The sequence below is a fragment of the Nansenia antarctica genome (assembly GCF_963989245.1).
Source record: "Nansenia antarctica genome assembly, chromosome: 4".
Lineage (NCBI taxonomy): Eukaryota > Metazoa > Chordata > Actinopteri > Argentiniformes > Microstomatidae > Nansenia > Nansenia antarctica.
The window spans coordinates 70,951,408-70,971,407 of NC_137689.1; the positions used below are offsets into that span (position 1 = coordinate 70,951,408).

Here is a 20,000-nt window from a genome sequence, read left to right on the forward strand (position 1 = left end):
ATGTTGATGTGTAGACACTGCCAGTGCTGTGATGCATTATGATGCATACGTATATGTATAACATCATTATCATTAATTCTAAGACATGTGGTGATTAACTGGTTTGCGTCCTAGAAAGGCGATGTGAGCTTCTCTTCAAATAAGGTAGGCCCAAGCAACAATTGAGTTGTTGGCAGATATTACAATTGGACCACGTTTGGTAGTGCATATGCAGGGTTTTTCCTGCATAGAGAATTATGAGGCGGCCGCCTCCGACAAAACTGCAATTGCGGCACTGCGCCGACGTAGTGGCGGGGGCGCTGTTTCCCAAATAAGTTAGCTTTCGTTTTTGCTAGCGAAATAGCTGATAGTTGATGTTGACTGCTCAAGGAGAATACATATTTGAAAGTACAGAATGCCTGAGAGCCTTATATTGCATTATATTACATTATATTTTGGTCATCTGGTGCCTGAATATTGTGTTTTCCTTTTAGGTGGACCTTTTCTGATATTGTTGGCTTAGGCTATGATAGAGCGTCTCGTCTATCATGTAGCCAATCATTTCATCATTCTTGCATTGTGTTTTTGTTAAAAATGGCATGGGATAATGTGTATTGAGAAAAGTATGTATGTGTGTGTGTGTGTGTGTGTGTGTGTGTGTGTGTGTGTGTGTGTGTGTGTGTGTGTGTGTGTGTGTGTGTGTGTGTGAGAGAGAGAGAGAGAGAAACAAAGAGAGAGCGCTTTTGGCATCAGAAGGTTTTTGTAGGTAGCCTACTTCTCTAAAGAGCATTATTACTGTAACTTAGTTGGCACTGTATCTCGGATGTGATGCTGCTGTTGCTGCAGTGTGAACTATTGATGGGTATAGGCCCTAGACCTAATGGATTTATTAGCCCCCCCACTCAGTATCACCACCAGCCGCCACTGATAATAATTGTTTTTAAATTATTTAGGGGGGGTAAAAAAAAATGGAGCCACTGAGACCAGGCTGGGCTGCAGACAAAACTCAGACGGATGACGTCATAATCACAACAGTCGAGATGACATAATAACGTCACAATCAAATGTGGGTTTATAAAAGGCAATCGAGCCAGTTTGATGTCAGTACTACTAGTATCACAAGGATCAACACGCTATCACAAGGTAAGCACCTGTGGACGGGGGGGGGGGGGTCTGGATGTGGCTGCGCGGGTGTGTGTGTGTGTGTGTGTGTGTGTGTGTGGGGGGGGCGGGGGTCTGGATGTGGCTGCGCGGGTGTGTGTGTGCGCGCGCTGAGTGTCAAAGTCTAACTCGTTTATTGTTTGAAAGTGATCAAAAGTGTATGCCAACAGAGATTATTATATAAAGAAGCTTTTGCTTTACAACCCGACGTCCTAGAAATATTTTTTGAAGGTAGGAATACGAAAAGGAGAATGGCTTTTTGGCACGTTGCACCTGCAACTGATGCTTCAATCACAATGTCACGCAATATCAACGTCAGTCACTTTTGAAGTTCAAACAGCCTCACAGTCATCCATGAACTCATAGGGGACAAGTCATTCTAGAATAATAATAATATATACATATAAAATACGTCATTTCACATTCTCTTCCTTGTTCAGTTGTTTGTAGAAAGTTGCAGAAATGCCAAATAAGAAGAAGAACCAGGGAGATGACTTCAATTTCGAGTCTGCTTGGCAGCTTGAAACTGAATTGCACGATGACGACATCGCCCAGGGAGCGGCCCCACAGGCCCACAGAGCAGCCAGCCCGGAGGACCAACCCAGAGGTGTGTGTGTGTGTGTGTGTGTGTGTGTGTGTTTGTGTGTGTGTGTGTGTGTGTGTGTGTGTGTGTGTGTGTGTGTGTGTGTGCGCGCGCGCTGAGTAGAGATCAACGTGGGTCTTGTGTGTAAATTACCGGAGAGTCTTGAATTACAGATTTGCGCTTTAAAAATGTGCCTTGACAAGTAAAAGTCTATCGGCTTGACGGCCCGCCTGTATTCTGTAAATGTAGTTTATTTATCTATTTTGTGTTGGAAGTACTAGACATAATGCAAGAAACAGATCAGTATTCTTGCTAAAATTGATTTATTAATGTACTATGTTATAAGAATGTTCATGCATACATTCTAAATATTCCATTTGATGTCATAATGCACTCCAGCAGACATCATACATTGCAGTTAATGGAAGTTCTAGATTGCACAGTAAAATTCTAGAATGATTTGCAGAAATATTTTACTCCTGAAAATTAGTTGGGTATCCCAACTTTGATTGGTTCTCCTGGATTTTCCCAGTGGATTTGAGTTTGCATCTTTTTAGAGGTGTTACTAGACACCTATATGAACACATTGGTGAAAAAAGCTATTGGTAAGATTCCCTAACTATAATAACAGGAGAAACAATAAAAGACACAACCATGACAAAACACAGACAAACAGGAGACAAACAACAATACACATTGAGAACATCACAACCATAACAAGGCCAAAATGGATAACAGAATAAGGGAAGGCGGATCTACATACCACAATATACATACTACACTTAACAATAAACTTAATACAGCTGAAAATAATATTAGGTGTAAATGGATTGTATTAATAGGATTGTTGTAACTTTATCGGTTACATGATTAACTTTATAGGTTACATGATTAACTTTGTAGGTTACATGATTGATTAATATGTTACATGATTGAAAAATAAAATATATGTTACATATTAATCAATCATATCAAAGTACATTTCTGTTGTATTGACTAAGAATAGGTAGAACTGCAGGTCCCAGAAGGCCTTGCGGCAAGACAGCATAGAAGTTGACAGTTTAGTTTGTTGGTTTTGAGAAATTACTAGGGGACAAGTAATTATATAATAATAATATATAAATCTAAAATACGTCATTTCTCATTCTCTTCCTTGTTTTTCATATTGTAGCCATGTATAACAATAGCTCAAGAACGACAAGAAGGAAGCATGAGCGGAAAGCGCGCCTTCAGCAGGCTACTAGGCGGAGGGAGGAGGCTGCTAAGCTGAAGGTGGACAAAACTATTACTACTTCATATGCCAATGTGCTGCAAGTAAGCATTCCGCAGATACAGGCACCCCAGAGAGCAGCCCCCCAGGTCCAGAGAGCAGCCCCCCAGGGCCAGAGAGCAGCCCCCCAGGTCCAGAGAGCAGCCCCCCAGGCCGAGAGAGCAGCCCCCGAGAAGGAGAAGTCTCGTACGGACCCTATGTGTGAGCGTGTGCAGGTGGGGATGAAGGAGAAGTGGAAGGCCCGGTTGGAGGCCAATGACTCTGAGTTTGAGGCCGAGAAGGCCAGCAGCGCTCTGACAAAGGCGGAGTTGGAGGGAGCGAGGGAGGAGGTGGAGGAGAGCAGACGGAGAGAAAAGGCAGCCCCCCAGGCCAAGGGAGCAGCCAGCCTGGAGGACCAACCCAGAGGTGTGTTTGTGTTTGTTTGTGTGTGTGTGTGTGTGTGTGTGTGTGTGTGTGTGTGTGTGTGTGTGTGTGCGTGCGCTGAGTAGAGATCAATGTGGGTCTTGTGTGTAAATTACCAGAGAGTCTTGAATTACAGATTTTCGCTTAAAACATTTGTAAAAGTCTATGGGCTTGACGGCCCGCCTGTATTAATAGATTGTTGTAACGTTATAGGTTACATGATTAACTTTAATTGGTCCCAGAAGGCCTTGCGGCAAGACGTCATAGAAGTTGACAGTTAAGTTTGTTGTTTTTGAGAAATGCGAATTGTAACGTCCAGAATTAAAGTGAATATCCAGTGTAGGCCAACACATTTTTTAATATAAAGAAGCTTTCGCTTTATAACCCGACGTTCTAGCCATCATTTAGGAAGGTAGAAAATACTACAAGGATACGGCTTTTTGGCCGTATCCTTGTAGTAATTTCACATTAAGTAATTTCACATTCTCTTCCTTCCGTTTTTTATATTGTAGCCATGAGAAACAGGACGCTTCGGCAACCTGCTAGGCGGCTAGAGGAGGCTGCTAGGCTGAAGGAGGACAGACCTATTACTGTAAGTGTAACCATCACTATTAGCACACACGTCCCTGCAGTTATACCAGTGTTGTGTAACATGTAGCCATGAATGATGCCACACCTCCTCGGTTCTGCTCCTGCAGGTCTGTTCAGGTAACGAGGCCTCTGAGGCCAATGCCCAGGAGGAGAAGCCTGACGAAGATGAGACCCCCAAAATGTCTTGTGTGGCCCGGATGTGTGTGCGTGTGCACGCGGAGGAGGAGGAGAAGTGGAGGGCCCTGTTGGAGGCCAAGGACTCTGAGCTGGAGGCCGAGAAGGCCAGCAGTACTCTGGCAAAGGCGGAGTTGGAGAGAGCGAGGGAGGAGCCGGAGGCCGAGAAGGCCAGCAGCGCTCTGGAGGAGCTGGAGGAGGGCCGATGGAGAGAGAAAGGCCTCCTCCAAAAAGTCCACGATATGGAGCAAGAGAGGGGCAGCCTCCTCCACAACATCTCTGACCTGGAGAAGGAGAGGCGCCAGGCCCTCCTGGAGACCGTCACTGCAGAGGACAAGAGTCTGCAGAGTGAGGCCCTGGCGGACAAGGAGGCAGCGGAGGAGGCTCTGGTCCTTTGCAGGGAGGAGGTGAAAGAAGGCAGACTGAGAGAGAGCAACCTCCAACAAAAACTCCACGTTATGGAACAGGAGAAGTGGAGCCTCGTCTGTGACAACTCCGACCTGGTGAAGGAGAGGAGCCAGGCAGCGGAGGCCTGGGCAGCGAGGGCCTGGCTCCTCTCCTTCTCCAGGTCGGAGACCGCCAACGCCACCAGGAAGGCAGAGGACCACATCAAGGCCCTGCAGAAAGAGGCCCTGGAGGACAAGCTGGCGGCAGCTGAGAAGGCTCAGGTGCTTGACAGGGAGGTGGAGGAAAGCAGACAGAGAGAGAGAGACCTCAAAAGAAAAGTCCATGTTATGGAGCAGGAGAAGAGGAGTCTTGTCTGTGACAACTCCGACCTGGAGAAGGAGAGGAGCCAGGCCCTCGCTGCCCAGCGAGAGACTGAGGGGAGCCTAGCCGGGGTCAGGGCGACCCTCCTGGAGACCGTCGAAGCCACCAGGGAGGCAGAGGACCACATCAAGGCCCTGCAGAGAGAGGCCCTGGAGGACAAGGAGGCAGCGGAGGAGGCTCTGGTCCTTTGCAGGGAGGAGGTGAAAGAAGGCAGAGTGAGAGAGAGCGACCTGCAGAGAGAGGCCCTGGAGGACAAGCTGGCGGCAGCTGAGAAGGCTCTGGTGCTTGGCAGGGAGGTGGAGGAAAGCAGACAGAGAGAGAGAGACCTCAAAAGAACAGTCCATGTTATGGAGCAGGAGAAGAGGAGTCTTGTCTGTGACAACTCCGACCTGGAGAAGGAGAGGAGCCAGGCCCTCGCTGCCCAGCGAGAGACTGAGGGGAGCCTAGCCGGGGTCAGGGCGACCCTCCTGGAGACCGTCGAAGCCACCAGGGAGGCAGAGGACCACATCAAGGCCCTGCAGAGAGAGGCCCTGGAGGACAAGGAGGCAGCGGAGGAGGCTCTGGTCCTTTGTAGGGAGGAGGTGAAAGAAGGCAGAGTGAGAGAGAGCGACCTGCAGAGAGAGGCCCTGGAGGACAAGCTGGCGGCAGCTAAGAAGGCTCTGGTGCTTGGCAGGGAGGTGGAGGAAAGCAGACAGAGAGAGAGAGACCTCAAAAGAAAAGTCCACGTTATGGAGCAGGAGAAGAGGAGCCTCGTCTCTGACAACTCCGACCTGGAGAAGGAGAGGAGCCTGGCCCTCGCTGCCCAACTTGAGGTCGTGCTGCTATACTGAATATCAGTTGCCTCCTTGTTTTCCCATGATTTCGCCACTCAAGAGGGCACTTTAGCGCAATGTTTTCAACTGTGGTGGCAAAAGTGAGTGTGTTTCTGCTTGTTCATTTTTAATGTTCAATAAACATAAAAATAAAAAGAGTCCGTATCTGTGCACGTCCTTGCTGCTAAGTGTATCACCTCGTCTGGGTGTATTAAATTCATTGCATGAAAACGAAAGCGAAATATAGCTGGGAACACTGTTACTGTTAAGTGTTGTGTTCAATAATTCACTATGGTGCCAGGTGTACACTCGGCGTATGGGTAGTTGTTTTCCTCTCCACTCCACCAGGTGTACACTGAATTACACTGACAGGTGCATAACTATCAGCATCTTATCCAAATCTTTGAATTAGTTCAGTAGGCCTGCTATACAGTTTACACGTTTCAACAATAGCTAAACAATTGGTAATTGACAGAACCATAAGCACATGTAATAGATAAGTGAACCCCAAGTTGCAAATAAAAAGTTATTATTATTACACACACAGGCACACACACTGAGAGGCACAGACAGACAGACAGACACACACACACACACACACACACACACACACACACACACACAAGAAAGAGGTCTTGGAAGGGACACAGTGTTTATGATTTTGAAGTTCTGTGGAAGACGGGTAGTGCTGTCATGCCAGATTATGTCCGCCTGATAATTAGTGATGTTACGCTCGGCAGTAGTCACGACACGGCGTCGATCTTCCGACGCAATGTGCGATGCTTGTGTCAATTTGGCAAAAACCATGTGATTACTCGAACGTAGCTTTGTACGTCACACGAGCACCTCTGACCGATGTGTCAATCATTCTGCAAACGAGGCAGTGGTCCAAGTTTCGTACTGCATAAAATGATGTTGAACTCACTCATAATCGAGGGTTGTAGTCCGAGGGGAGACATACGGATGCTAGACAGAATCCATTTATTGACAGAGACAGAGACAGAGATAGAAATAGACAGGAGATCGGTAGATATTGTTAGATAGATAGAGAACATACAAAGATAGTCATAGATTCCTAATTGCAACACATAGGCTAGCTAGCCAGATAGATACACATACATTAAAAAAAGAGCTAGAGTCGCTGTATTTTTGTTGATCGCATTGTTCGCATTTGAATGGATACGCATATCTGAAAGCTTTTGTACATTGCTGAACGCTTTGATCATTATTTCTGGCTTTGAATGCTGTGATTATTTTTGTGCGTTACTAAGTTAAGCTTCGTGCACACCAGGTCATTGCGTTGCACCGGAAGTCATTCATCTCAATGGGGCAGTTGCGTTGATCCGTTGCGTTGCTCTGCATTGCGTTTCTTGTCCGGCAGGGTGCGGTAATCAGTCAAAATATTTCAGCTTTTGCGTTGCGTTGGATCCGTCAAAACAACAGGAAGTAACCGGAAGTAGTTTCTTGACCAGAGCTTTCGCCACAGATGTAAAATCCGCCATTGGCGAAAATCTTTAATTTGGCTCTACAAGTGTTAATATGTCATTTTATGAAGTTTTTATATGTTTTCAGGCGAGAAAGTAACCATATATATTCACAAAATGTGTCCAGTTTATCAAAATAACCCGTTTATATATCTGATGTTAACATACTGACTGTGTCCGCGAATGCTATGCTATTGTTGTGCTAGGTGCATTGACTGACTGTCCGCGAATGCTATGCTATTGTTATGCTATCTGAATGGTGTACTAGTTTTCACTGAATAAATCGCGATTTCTTTCAAAGAAGGTAGCAGGTGTTTATGTCCATGTCAAGGAGAAGGTACGACTTGTATGACAGTAGTGTGATTAGGACATAAGTTGAGGATATTAGTCTACCTCTGATGCTAACTTGTATGGCATAGTGTTTGTGATGCTAACGGCGCCATCTTTGCTATCTCCTCCGGACATATATTACCGCTGTGTTGTTGCGTTTGCATCGCATGCGACATGCGTCAAGCCCATCCCACCAGGTTGCGTCAGAACGGTGGGTCACGGTTCGCGGTGTGCACGAAGCTTTAGATTTTCCTCTTCAATAAATGCTATTAAACATATTTTTTAGATCTCAGCTAATTGTTTAGTAACTGAGTGTAGTATCATCAAGACCCTCCTCGCCTCTCTCAGCGACTTTTACGTTTGGTTCCATCTAGTCGCTACACTTACTTATCGAATCTAGCTTACTTACTTATCGAACGAAGCTTTTAGGTTTATATTTACATCAGACGGACATTTGGCCAGGTGGACATAATCTGGCATGACAGTGCCTCTGCCGCCCTGACAGTTGTGGGAAGCTCATTCCACCACTGGGGGGCGCCAGGAGAGAGAAGACAGATATACTACAGAAGTGGGTCCAGAAATAAACACGACACAGACTGCACACGACCACACATCTCACAGACTGCACAAACCATAAGAGCCCCCCAAAAACGTTTATATACAAAAGTTTATTCACATTATAAAATGGCCGACACATACCGTCAGGCGTAGGACTATCTATTGCACAACAGACGACAACTACACAGCTACTACTTCAAGCAACATTCATGCTGTACACTTCTGGTCAAGACATACCAAATAAATAGAGGCAAACAAGTTAGACATCCAATCTTTCGATTATCTAAAGAAAAACACAATTCAGTTAGTCTTATACAAAACACATGTTTGACCATCGTTTATATATATTTACATTCAGTGAGGAATGGCTTTAGTATATGGAGCATTGCAAAGCCCTTGTGATGGAGAACTTAAGTTGGAAACAGAGTTTCTTTTCGTGGAAGACTGCAAAAGAAGCATCGCACAGTGAAAGAAATAAAATGACATTCTGAGGAAGATGTCTAAAGGCAAAGTTTAGGAAAAGCCATCTACTGACATATCATGTCTCGTTTGGCAGCAACTCTGCACATATACGTATGTTCACACCTACACCGAGGTTCCTCCTTTTCTACAAAGGGACACAGCTTGATTATACGAGCAAAACATGTATGTTCATAATGTCATAGTAGTTGAATTGCTTTAGTTTTTTTCTACATAGAATCAAACCACAAATTAAAACAGAGACTGATCAGCCATTCTAACAAACCAAGGGGTCTCTCACGAATGGCAGTAATTTACGTTGGAGGAGGGAAACATATAGGGTGTTGAGGAGGGTTGGAGTAGGCTGCCCTGGCTGCTGCCTGTAGGACCCCACCACAGGACCTCAGCCAGACACCAAGCAGCAGAACCCAGAGAAGCGACTCTTCCTCTGCCTGACTGGAGGGTACGGGGTGAGATTCAGCAGACTGCTGTCATCTACGAGAGAGGAGAGACAGACCCAGTGAGTGAACTACAACGTGGGATGCACCATTCACATACTGCTCCAGAACAACAAACCATCCAGAGTGTTCCATGTGTTTTATCTGGTGTCTACCTAGCAACAACACTTTGATTGGGTACAAAATGAAGCATCATTTGAAGCATTGTTGCATCAAAGCCAGCTTAACCTGCTTATTTTACTTATATTATTGTGATTTGGTATTTGAATGCTGCAATGCCAATGTTGAGGAACCAAGCCAAAGGATTTTACTCTTGTGTACTCTTACAATGAGACGTAATAAAAAGCGATCCTGATTCTGAATCTGATTCTGACCATCATTTACGCACTCGAGTGTTTGGGAGACTTTATTCACCCTTGGCACTGAATGAGTTAAAATGCTCAACCACTGTCAGGCGTGTACCTTGGTTCTTCAGTGGTAAAGGCATAGTCTCCCTGAGTTTGCTGAGTAGGTTCCTCATCTCACGCATGTCCCTGAGGAGACAGAGAGAAGCACAGGTTTGGTCTGTGTGTACAATGTCCACACACACACACACACACTCACACGCACACCTTTTTTTCTAGTTATTTTTATTATTATTATTTAATTTTTATTGGACAGATAAAGTGAAGACAGACATGAAAGTAAGGAGAAGAAGGGAGAGAGGGCATGTCAGCAGGGCATGGGCCGGATTCGAATATGGGCATATGTGTGCACTGTAGACCGCGGTGCTAGACCACTGGACCACCCCAGGCCACACACACACACACACACACACACACATTCCTGAATATGATCTAGACGTACCTCTCTAAATAATGTCCACACACACGCATGCACACACACACGCACGCACGCACGCACGCACGCACGCACGCACGCGCACACACACACACACACACACACACACATTCCTGAATATGATCTAGACGTACCTCTCTATGTTCTCAATGTCGGTGCCCACCAGCCACTCGAGGGGGTCGTCTACGGGGGAGGAGGAGCGCTCCTCCAGGATGGGCACGTCTGAGCTCTCGTCCATCTTGAAGTCCATCCTGGGGGGGTCCGGGTACGCCTCCTTACCTGGGGGGGGGGGTCACACATATGGTGTGAGGATGATGAACACACTGAGCTCGACACAGATCTCTACAAACAAACAAGAAAAAATACACCACCTGGGGTTGTGTTCCATCAACGTAGCTAAAGGAAAATCTAGGCTTATTTCGATAAGTCTCGTGAGAAAATAACCCTAGATTTATTACGGCATAAGACGTTGATGGAATACCCCCCCTGTTCAACTGTGAGCAGCAAAACAAGTCTAAACTACTGACATGTTCTAGTGGATTGTATAGAGTGTGCACTATAATCAATCCTATACCTCTGCAGTGTGCGTGTCATACTGTACAGCATTTGTACAGTAGTAGGGCATAAGGCAGGCAGTACACAGCCCTGACAAGGTACCAATCAAACAGGTGGTCATACGGTGGTATAGCTAGATAATATGATATGACCCCCCCCGCCCCCCCGCCCCAGACCGTAGTTCCTGGTCTGCAAAAACGATGCCCCAGATCGTGATAATTCAGAGACTGTGCTCCAACCAATTTCCACACGAACCACACTGCCCTCTGCTGGTGGCGCGTCGCAGCGCACCTTTCCTGTGGAGCTGCAGCACCCCGAGGAGGCACATGGACTTAAGCATCTCCGTGACGAACATCTCCAGGCAGCACTGGAGCTGGATGAAGAGCCTGCAGATCTCAGGGTGGATCTCCCCGTCCTCTGGCCTACAGCGCGCGCGCACACACACACACACACACACACACAAACATGCGCGCACACACACACACACACACGCACACATGCGCACACACACACACACGCGCGCACACGCACACGCACGCTCACACACACGCACAGGCGCGCGCGCACACACACACACACACACACACACACACACGACAAAGTATAGGCAAGGACAGTACTTTATCATCCCCTGGTTGTTGTGTCCTTGATGCCCAATTGGATCAGCACCACGGACAGCACCAAGGACGCTCCAAGGTGTCAACAGTGTTTTCCTGTCCTACAGCCTACATTTTACAACATCTAACATCTAAAAGGATTTACTTTTAGGGAAGGGTTGGGGCAGGGAGAAAAAAGGGACTAGAAATGATGCAAGCAATGCTATCGAATAATAGGACTAATAGAATTACATTTTGTCAAAGCTGATCTATCCACCCCCCCCAAAACACACCATGCTTGTATATGGCATACTCCTTACCCGGAGCCAGATATGACGGCGAGGTTCTGGTGGGCAGTCCTGGCCATGGAACATCCTTTGGTCCGTGTGTGGTGCATCTCCGCCCGGAGAGACGGGCAGTCGGCGGACATCTCCCCGATGGAGATCACCTGTTCTCGGTACAGGGCCACCAGGGTGTTGAAGTCCTGGACGGTCTGGGAGGAAACACGGACACAATTCCCTTTCAGCGAGTCCAACAATCGCTGCTTCGTAGTTCGCATAATATAGGCTCATTCCACTGACTAGGATTTGAAGGAGGCAATGGGAGTAGCCAACACATATAATGCTGAAGGGAATAAGGCCACCTTTTGTAAGCACAAAATAAATCAATAACTACCACCAACAACAACAACACGAATAATGATAATAATAGGCGTATAATGATGATGATGATGATGATGATGATGATGATGATGGTGATGATGATGGTGATGATGATGATGATGATGATAGACCGTTAACATATTGTTTGTTAGAATTGTTTCAATTATTCCATGCCCAATGTGTGAATGCAATATACCTTACATCTGCAAAGACATGGTTAATGACAGTCTATTAATTTGTCATTTTCTAAGACTGGTTTGACAATAGTCGCCTGGACGACACGACAGAGGAAAAAGCCTGCTAGAGCAACAAAAAAAAACGGGGAAAAAACGTGTGAATAATCGGATGAATAATGTCTTATTATTGCGCATTTTAATGTGTCGTGCTTCTAATACCCAGCGCGCATTCGTGTGATCGGCATCGGGAAATCTAGGTGACGGGGTAGGTAGGGTAGCAAAAGCACGCGGGCTCTAATGGCTCTAATCTCCCCCCAACAAGTAGCCTCCCGATGACACGGTACCGTAGAGGCCCGCGGTAGACTCACCATCCTACAGTCGTCCACGGCCCGCTGGGCTCTCCGTGCGCTCTCGGTGCTCTCCCGGCGCTCCACGTCCCTCGGCGACGGCTTGCCGATCTGGAAAATGTTCGCTGCGGATCTGGGGCGGTTCTTGCGCCCGTTCGGTGCAGAACACATGCATACACACCCACCGCGAAAGCCCGCTTATAAAGACAGACAAGCGAATGTCCCTGGATGTCGGACGGTCGGTGATCTACTATTCTTTCCGCCCGGTAGGTTAATTTCCACCCGCCCCCCCCCGAGGACGCACCCGAGGTCGACGCGCGAGGCAATCTGTGTCCTCCTCGCGGCGGGGTCGGTCGGTCGTTCAGCTTACGGCAGAGGAGCGAGTACCGGACGAGCTCCCGCTGCTCTCTCTCTCTGCATCCCCGCCGCGGCGATGCGAGTCACCTTCACCCCTGCGGAAGGCCAACTGCGCGGCTCCACGCTCTTCCGCCGTGCCTTCACGTGAGAGTCGTCGAATTCACCGGGAGCTAAAAGCGACCCTTCGTCACCGATCACACATCCCGTTAACCGTTGAGGCATCGACGGTTCCCGACAAAAGTGACAGCTTCTTTCTATAACGTCAGCATCTCATGAGGGATAGGTAGACGCAAACATACCAAGCGGTTTCATTATGGGACACTGATTTGTGATTATTAATGCAAGATTGTTGAGTCGTTTTCAATCTCTTGCTCTCAGAGCGCATGTGGATTGACAGTTCAGTGCTAAATTACTGAAATGTAAATAGTAAATATAAGTGTATGGATAATGAGGGTGTGAAAATGAGACCCCATTTACATCAAACCTCCATGTCCTGTGTGTGTCAACGAGATATGAGATACATGTGAAAGAAAAGCTTACGGCGAAAACATTTTTGACAAACCAATTTATTATTTTATCACTACAACTTATTGCAAAACTAAGGATGCACACAATGAAGGTTTGTAGGCTACAGTACATGTCTCTCCACACAACACTGCAATATTACTCAAATAGCATATGACGACATTGCCTGAGTATTTAAAAAAAACTCAATAATACAGTACATTTGACGTGATTGTTGACATGAGGGTTCTCTATCCAAAGTACAGTATGGCAGTAGAGGATTGTGACACATTTGCAGGGTAGATAATTAAATCTATCTCTACAACAGCCTGGACTAAGTGCTGTAGTCCTTTTGGATTGAGTGCTATAGTCCTTCATCCAGAAATACTAATACATCTCGCAGTCCCAGGTCAGGTGAGGTCTGCTCTCTTTATTCCAGTTACTGTAGGTCTACCTTCTGGCTTTTCACTACCCTGGCGCCCAGTGGTGTAGTCTAGTTTTTTCTAGTGGGTATACTGTGATTTTCCCCTCCCAGCCTCATATCGTTCATTTCGGAACGCCATATAAATAAATCTCCGCTCCCTGTCTAACGTTATATATCTAACATTACATGTTATAAGGCTGATCTGTGCATGATAGTGCTGCATTTTGACATTATTTCATGTCGCATCTCCCCCTGTTGATGGTATATGACGCTATAGTCAGTCCCAATGGTCCAAAAGTCAAGTACTTCGTAACACAGACGGGGTGAATTTTATGAATGAAAGTTCTGTCACAAAACGCTGTTACGTATCCTCGCACATTTTTAAGTGGGTATACGGAAATCCTTGGCCTCTCCTAGTGGGTATACGGCGTAGTCCTGCGTATCACGTAGACGACACCACTGCTGGCGCCCCGCTGGTGGAACGAGCTTCCCACTACTGTCAGGACTGCTGAGTCACTACCTACCTTCCTCCGTAGATTGAAGACCCGTCTCTTCAGGCTACATCTTGCTACTGTCCCTCCTAAAGACCTCTTCATCCCCGTTACCCCCCCCCCCCCCCCCTGTACAGTTTCTCTACTGTAAATAAATTAATTTAAAAACAAAACAACAAAAATGTAATGTGTTCTTCTAGCATTGTGACAGCCAATGGCCCCTGGTCCTAGCATGGATTTCTTTTTCTTACAATGACTGATGGATAGATGGTTCACTTACTTAGACTTGTTGTAAGTCGCTTTGGATAAAGGCGTCTGCTAAAACACAAAAAATGTAAATGTACTGTATTGAAGGTGAGCTACTGTGCTTTGTGCCGGTAGCAGGCAATAGGCAGGGCTCCTAACACTGTATTACTACCCTAGACACTCACGGTGCGAGCTTGAAGGGTAGATAGCAATACAGAGAGTATCACAGTTATGATAATCATACCACTCCACGGGCAGGCCGACAAAACACACCGGTCGTTTCTCTATGACCTCTGACCTCTGACCTTCTACCTCAGGAGAAGAAGAAGTAGACGAGGAAGCAGAGCACCAGGCAGGCCAGGATCCAGTTGACCGAGTGGATGTAGATGATGACCAGGTCGATGTCGAACAGCCAGCCCCTCATATCGGCCAGGTCCAGGGCGTCCAGGGTGAACCCTGCAGGGGCGAAGGTCCACCTCCTCCCAGCAGGCACTGCCTGTCTCTGGTACCCTGGAGCAGGAGGAGGAGGACTGGAGGGTTAGACATGTGGAGGAGGAGGACTGAGGGGTTAGACAGGTGGAGGAGGAGGACTGGGGGGTTAGACAGGAGGAGGAGGAGGAGTGGGGGGTTAGACAGGTGGAGGAGGACTTGGGGGGTTAGACAGAGCGTGGAGGAGGAGGAGCCATGACCTTTCAAAAGTGGTTCAGACACCGCTCGGCAATCTGATCCACTCGAACGATAAGAACTCTATAAGAAAGTAGTCGCCACTTCTCTGAATAGGGGGCATCTCTGATAACAAATGTGACATCAAAGGGACTTACAGTGCCCTGCTTAAGTAACGGGACAGTGAAGCAGTTTTTTCCTTCTTTTGGTTCTATACTAAAAAAAGTTTGGTTTTGAAGTCAAACAATGTTACTCTGAGGTTAAAGTAGAGATTATTTACGTATGTTGATTTCACCATTCACTTTTTTATACCATTCACTTTTTTATACATAGTCCCCCATCGTTTCAGGGCACCAAGAGTAATGAAACAGATTCATATAATGGCCAGATTTAGCACAGAAAAATGTAGAAGACCTTTTCCAGACTTCTGCAGGCGCGTGATGTACTTGAGAGGAAACCTGGAGAGTGTTGCTTAGCAGCGGTACAGTTTAAGTCATATTTTTATGGTGAGCATTCCTCGGTCATCCAGTGTAGAAGTCTGCCTGGGCCAGACCAGCCAGTTTGCAGTTGTTGAGCTCACCAGTGCTTTTTCCACTTTTTTTTCTGTTGATTTTGGCAAGCTTCAGGTTGTGGCTTTTTTTTTTCAGCCTAACAATGGCTTCCTTGACCATAATTGAAACCTCTTTGGTCCGTATGTTGACAAACACCACAACAGCAGAGTTCAAAGGTGACTAGAATTAATACTAGACTTTGACCGCTCTCTGATGCCTGCACAAATGATACACACACACACACACACACACACACACACACACACACACACACACACACACACCCGACTTACCAGAAACCCCTGTCAAGCCTATTGTCCCATTACTTAAGATGCCCTGAAAAACGGGGACTATTTATAAAAAAAGGGTTCTAAACGGTGAAATCAATATGTACACAAACACCACCAAATAGAATCTCTACCTCAACCCCGACGCTTCATCACTGTCATTACCTACGCCGGGCGCTGTACCTCCTGAGGAACGCCGTCTTACCCCAGAAGATGCGGAAGCGCTTCCGGCAGTTAGGCAGCGGCCATTTGGCACAGTTGGCCTTCTGAAAGGTCTGTCTGCGGGAATGGAACACCTTAGGGAACAGCGCCTTAGCGGTCTGGTTGAGCTCTGACAGGGACAGGAAGTGAGTGACATTAGAATTCGATTACGGTTCCAGAAGGGGGCATGAGTCATAGTGATACCCCTGAGAGTGATCTTAATCTACATTGTAAAACTTAATCGTTTGTGTGTGTGTGTGTGTGCGTGTGTGTGTGTGCCTGTGCGTGTGCGTGTGTGTGTGTGTATGCATGTCTATGTTTGTCTGTCTGTGTGTGTGTGTGTGTGTGTGTGTGTGTATATATATGTGTGTATGTGTGCTTGGCCGTGTGGAGAAGGAGATTTTATGTGTACCCTTAAGTGTTCAGTGCTGCTTAGCCCCAAATATTTGATTCCCTGTTTGTTTAATATAATTTGTGGAACCAAATAAAGTATTCAAATGTGTGTGTCTATGTTTGTCTGTCTGTGTGTGTGAGCGTGTGTATGCATGTGTGTGTATATGTATGTGTGTGTGTGTGTGTGTGTGTTAGTCTGTGTAGTCCCACCTTTCTGGAAGAGTGTGTGTGAGACGAGGGTGCGGCAGAGGGGGCAGGGGGTGCTGGCGGGCCTGTTCTTGGCCAGCGTGCGGAGGCAGGGCTCGCAGAAGACGTGGCCGCAGGGCTGGCAGCTGTACGGGCTGAAGTAGACGTCCAGACACACGGCGCAGGTGTAGCCCTCCCTGTCCTCCTCCTCGCTGTCCGTCAGCAGGCCTGTCACACTCTGGTACACAACAGCAGCAACAACAACAACAACATCAACAACAACAACATCAACAACAACATCGACAACAACAACATCAACATCAACAACAACAACAACATTACTATCATAACAGGGAGGTATTCCAGGCTGTTGGTACGTCCCCCCCCCAAAAAAAAACATATTGCTGGTTTTCCATGTAGCTTGAAAGCAGGTTTCTGTGGCTCTTTGTGTCATTTGCTCATGTTGGCAGATGAGAGCCCTCCAATCAGACCATGAGAGGACACTCACAGAGCGGCACATTGGGTGAGTGGGGAGCCTAGTGGTTAGAGAGGCCGGCTAGCAATCAGAAGGTCGCTGGCTCGATCCCCACCTCCGGGGGGAGGAGCTGAATGTGCTCTGCATGTGCTCTTGGGCAAGGCACGTAACCCCTAATTGCTCCAGGGGGGCGCCGCCTATGGCTGACCCTGTGCCTAGAGAAAAAGTTTTCCAACAATTGATTGACAAGTTGATTGCATGGCAAATCAGACATTAGTATATTATTATTTGGTCCAGGCAGAACGGAGGGCTTTTTGACATTCTCTACTCAGCCCTGAGTCAAATACCCGTATCACTGAGAGAGACAACGACTGTAGAGGGGTGCATGGAGGCACTCACAAAACAACCAGAAACAATTAGCCTCCACTCCTGTCTGTTCTCTCTGCCCCCGACTGCATCAGAGAAACCAACTTCACATCACACCACAGAAGTCAACCATGAACCCAAACTGCCTCCCGTTTCAAGTGCACCTTCCCATCGCACACTTACAATACTGTACTGTATGTACATTATCTGTATTATTAGATAATATTATGCATATTATCTGTATTAACTATACTGCATATTGTACTATACTGTATATGTACTATTCATCATTGAAAGGTCAAATCTTACAATCAAATGTACAACCAGAGTAAAAGAGAGCAGCGCATTAAATACAGTTTGGTACAATCTCTGCATCAACAACAAAGTGACACCAACCTCCAGGATTTCGTCCATGGCCACCATCTGAGGGCTCTTTCAGCAGCCATGAATGGTGGCTTGGACCTGGGCAAAGGAGAATGCCATGGTGCCGTCTGGAACTCACACACTCTCTCACTCCTGACCCTCCTGTCGCCCAACAACGGGAGCAACGTCCAACTGGCTAATCTCTCCTGCTGTGTCGGCGTAGGCTAGCAAGACGCAGCCTGTCTTCCTTACCTAACATTTACTTGACCTAGTTTGACAACGTCGCGTCAAGGATGGGATGGAAGGATGGGAGGAAACGTTTTTGAGGAAAGAGAAATGAACCTGACTGTCCTCATTCACGCCGATTTCCCGTCCCGCAACATTTTTATGGATTTGATCTTTCCCCAAAACACACTAAAAACAACAACACAGTGAGGTTACGGTGGACATAGAATCGGGTTCATAAATGTATCAGAGAACATAGCAAAAGTGTTTTACCGATACGAAATATAGAATTTTCAAAGCGATGCATTGTGCGGCGAGATTTCCCAAAACAGTTCCGCACAAGTTACTTGTAAGTTGAAACTAACTCGGCCCTAGCCTGTCTAGACACAGGTGAGAGGATTCACTACGGTCGAATCCCAACAGTCCTTTTCTTGATCCTTTCCCCGTATCTTACCTTCTCAAAAAAGGGAAGGACTGCTGAGATCCACCCCACTGCTGTAACAGTAATAAATAATCATAATGCATTGTATTTATATAGCGCTTTTCCGGGGCTCAAAGAACTCTCAGATCTCTCACCTCCAGCTGGCTGCGTACCCAGCGCTCCCGCCTCCTCTGTTTCCTCCTCTGGCTCTTCAGACGGTTCTTTGCCGTCTTGCTCAGCCTGTGTGAGGCAGGGGGGGGTCCGCCGGTGGGGGGGGGCGGCTGCTGGACCTGGGGCTCAGAGGGGGGGGATCCCCAGCCCTCCTCCTCCTCCTCCTCCTCCTCCCCCACCTCCTGCTGTTCATACTGCCCTCCAGGCCTGTGGGAGACCACTATCCCTTGGTGGGAGAGAAGAGGAGCGCCAGAGGCCTCCTCCAGCTGTGCTGTGGCCCCAGACGACAGCGGGCTGTCCCGGTGGTGCTGCTCCTCCTCTGACTCCTCCAGGAGTGGTGCTCCTCTCTCTCTTGGAAGAGGCGCCGGACAGGTAGAGGACCCGTCAGCACCGCGGCCCAGCAGACGAGAGGGCGCGGAAGGTCCGGCCTCAGTCCTCATCTCTCCTTCGGTCTCGTCTACCGAGCTTGTCTGGGACAGAGCCGCAGCACTACAGGCGAGGGGCTCACACCCAGGCTCACGCCCGCCCCGCCCGCCCGGAAGGTGAGGCCTCCTACGAAAGGTGCTGCAGGAAGGACCGTAAGGAGCTGATTGGGTGGCCCTGCTGTCAGTCGATTGATAAAGGGCCTCTCGGCGGGCCGGGAGTGGTCGTCTGTCGTCGTTAAGGCGGGGCGCGGCAGCGCAGCAAAACGGTGAACCGACCAGCGTTCCCTCCCTGACGGCTGACCTACTACTCTGCCCGCCGTGACACCCCCCCCTCAGCATGTCCTCCGGGTAGTCCGGTCCTCCCCCACGCCTAGTCCTCCGTGGACGGACCAGGGTGAAGGAGCGCTTGTGGTCGTGGTCGACGCGGCTCTTGCTGAGGTGCACGGTGGCCTCCTGACCGCAGGGGCACTGGGTGTGGTTGACGAAGTTGAAGCTCCCCAGGCGAGCACCACAGCTCTGGCAGTTCAGCTTCCCCACGGTCCACTGGGCCTGGAGGGAGGGAGGGAGGGAGGGAGGGAGGGGGAGAAGGAGAGAGGCGGGGGTAATCAGACTAGGGTGAAAGGAATAACCTATTTGGCCTGTGGGGCTGTAATGAGGGGAAACAACCTGGCAGTTTGAAACCTCTGCCAGATTAACTCATTTCTGTAGCCAATCAAAGCATTGTTGCAAACACCACATAACACACTTGGCACACTAGGTGGTGAGGAGTGTTCCAGAATGCTTTGGCAGTCGGTGAGTTAACACAAGCTGGTCAGACGGCGATGGTGCCAGGATGTTGTACGATGCCGAGGAATCTCGAAATGATAAACTGAAAATACAAATGATCTATAATAAACAGAAGAATCCTGATGAACTCATAGTTAGTTTACAGTAGACAGGCCTACACTACACCTCAATATAACACGTATCGAATGAACACAATAAGAGAACAAAGTGTCCAAACACTCACACTCACACTCACACTCACACTCACACTCACACTCACA

At 47.7% G+C, this 20,000-nt stretch overlaps 2 protein-coding genes across 2 annotated transcripts in view; both read right to left on the bottom strand.

Annotated features, from left to right (window-relative positions):
* Positions 1 to 8,974: 8,974 nt before the first annotated feature.
* Positions 8,975 to 12,376, bottom strand: rgs7bpb (regulator of G protein signaling 7 binding protein b; the record flags this gene model as incomplete). Its single annotated transcript, XM_080530335.1, has 6 exons — positions 8,975 to 9,066; positions 9,492 to 9,562; positions 10,004 to 10,148; positions 10,716 to 10,846; positions 11,341 to 11,513; positions 12,227 to 12,376. 6 exons carry the CDS (start codon positions 12,374 to 12,376, stop codon positions 8,975 to 8,977), a joined length of 762 nt encoding a protein of 253 aa, XP_080386461.1.
* A 2,164-nt stretch (positions 12,377 to 14,540) lies between these two features.
* Positions 14,541 to 20,000, bottom strand: part of LOC308156337 (E3 ubiquitin-protein ligase RNF180-like) — a gene marked incomplete at both ends in the record, with an annotated part of 7,199 nt that continues 1,739 nt past the window's right edge. Inside the window, 4 exons of the mRNA XM_080529675.1 lie at positions 14,541 to 14,737; positions 15,934 to 16,059; positions 16,533 to 16,746; positions 18,514 to 19,503. Coding sequence (XP_080385801.1) covers positions 14,541 to 14,737; positions 15,934 to 16,059; positions 16,533 to 16,746; positions 18,514 to 19,503 — 1,527 coding nt within the window. The remainder of the gene's footprint in view (positions 14,738 to 15,933; positions 16,060 to 16,532; positions 16,747 to 18,513; positions 19,504 to 20,000) is intronic.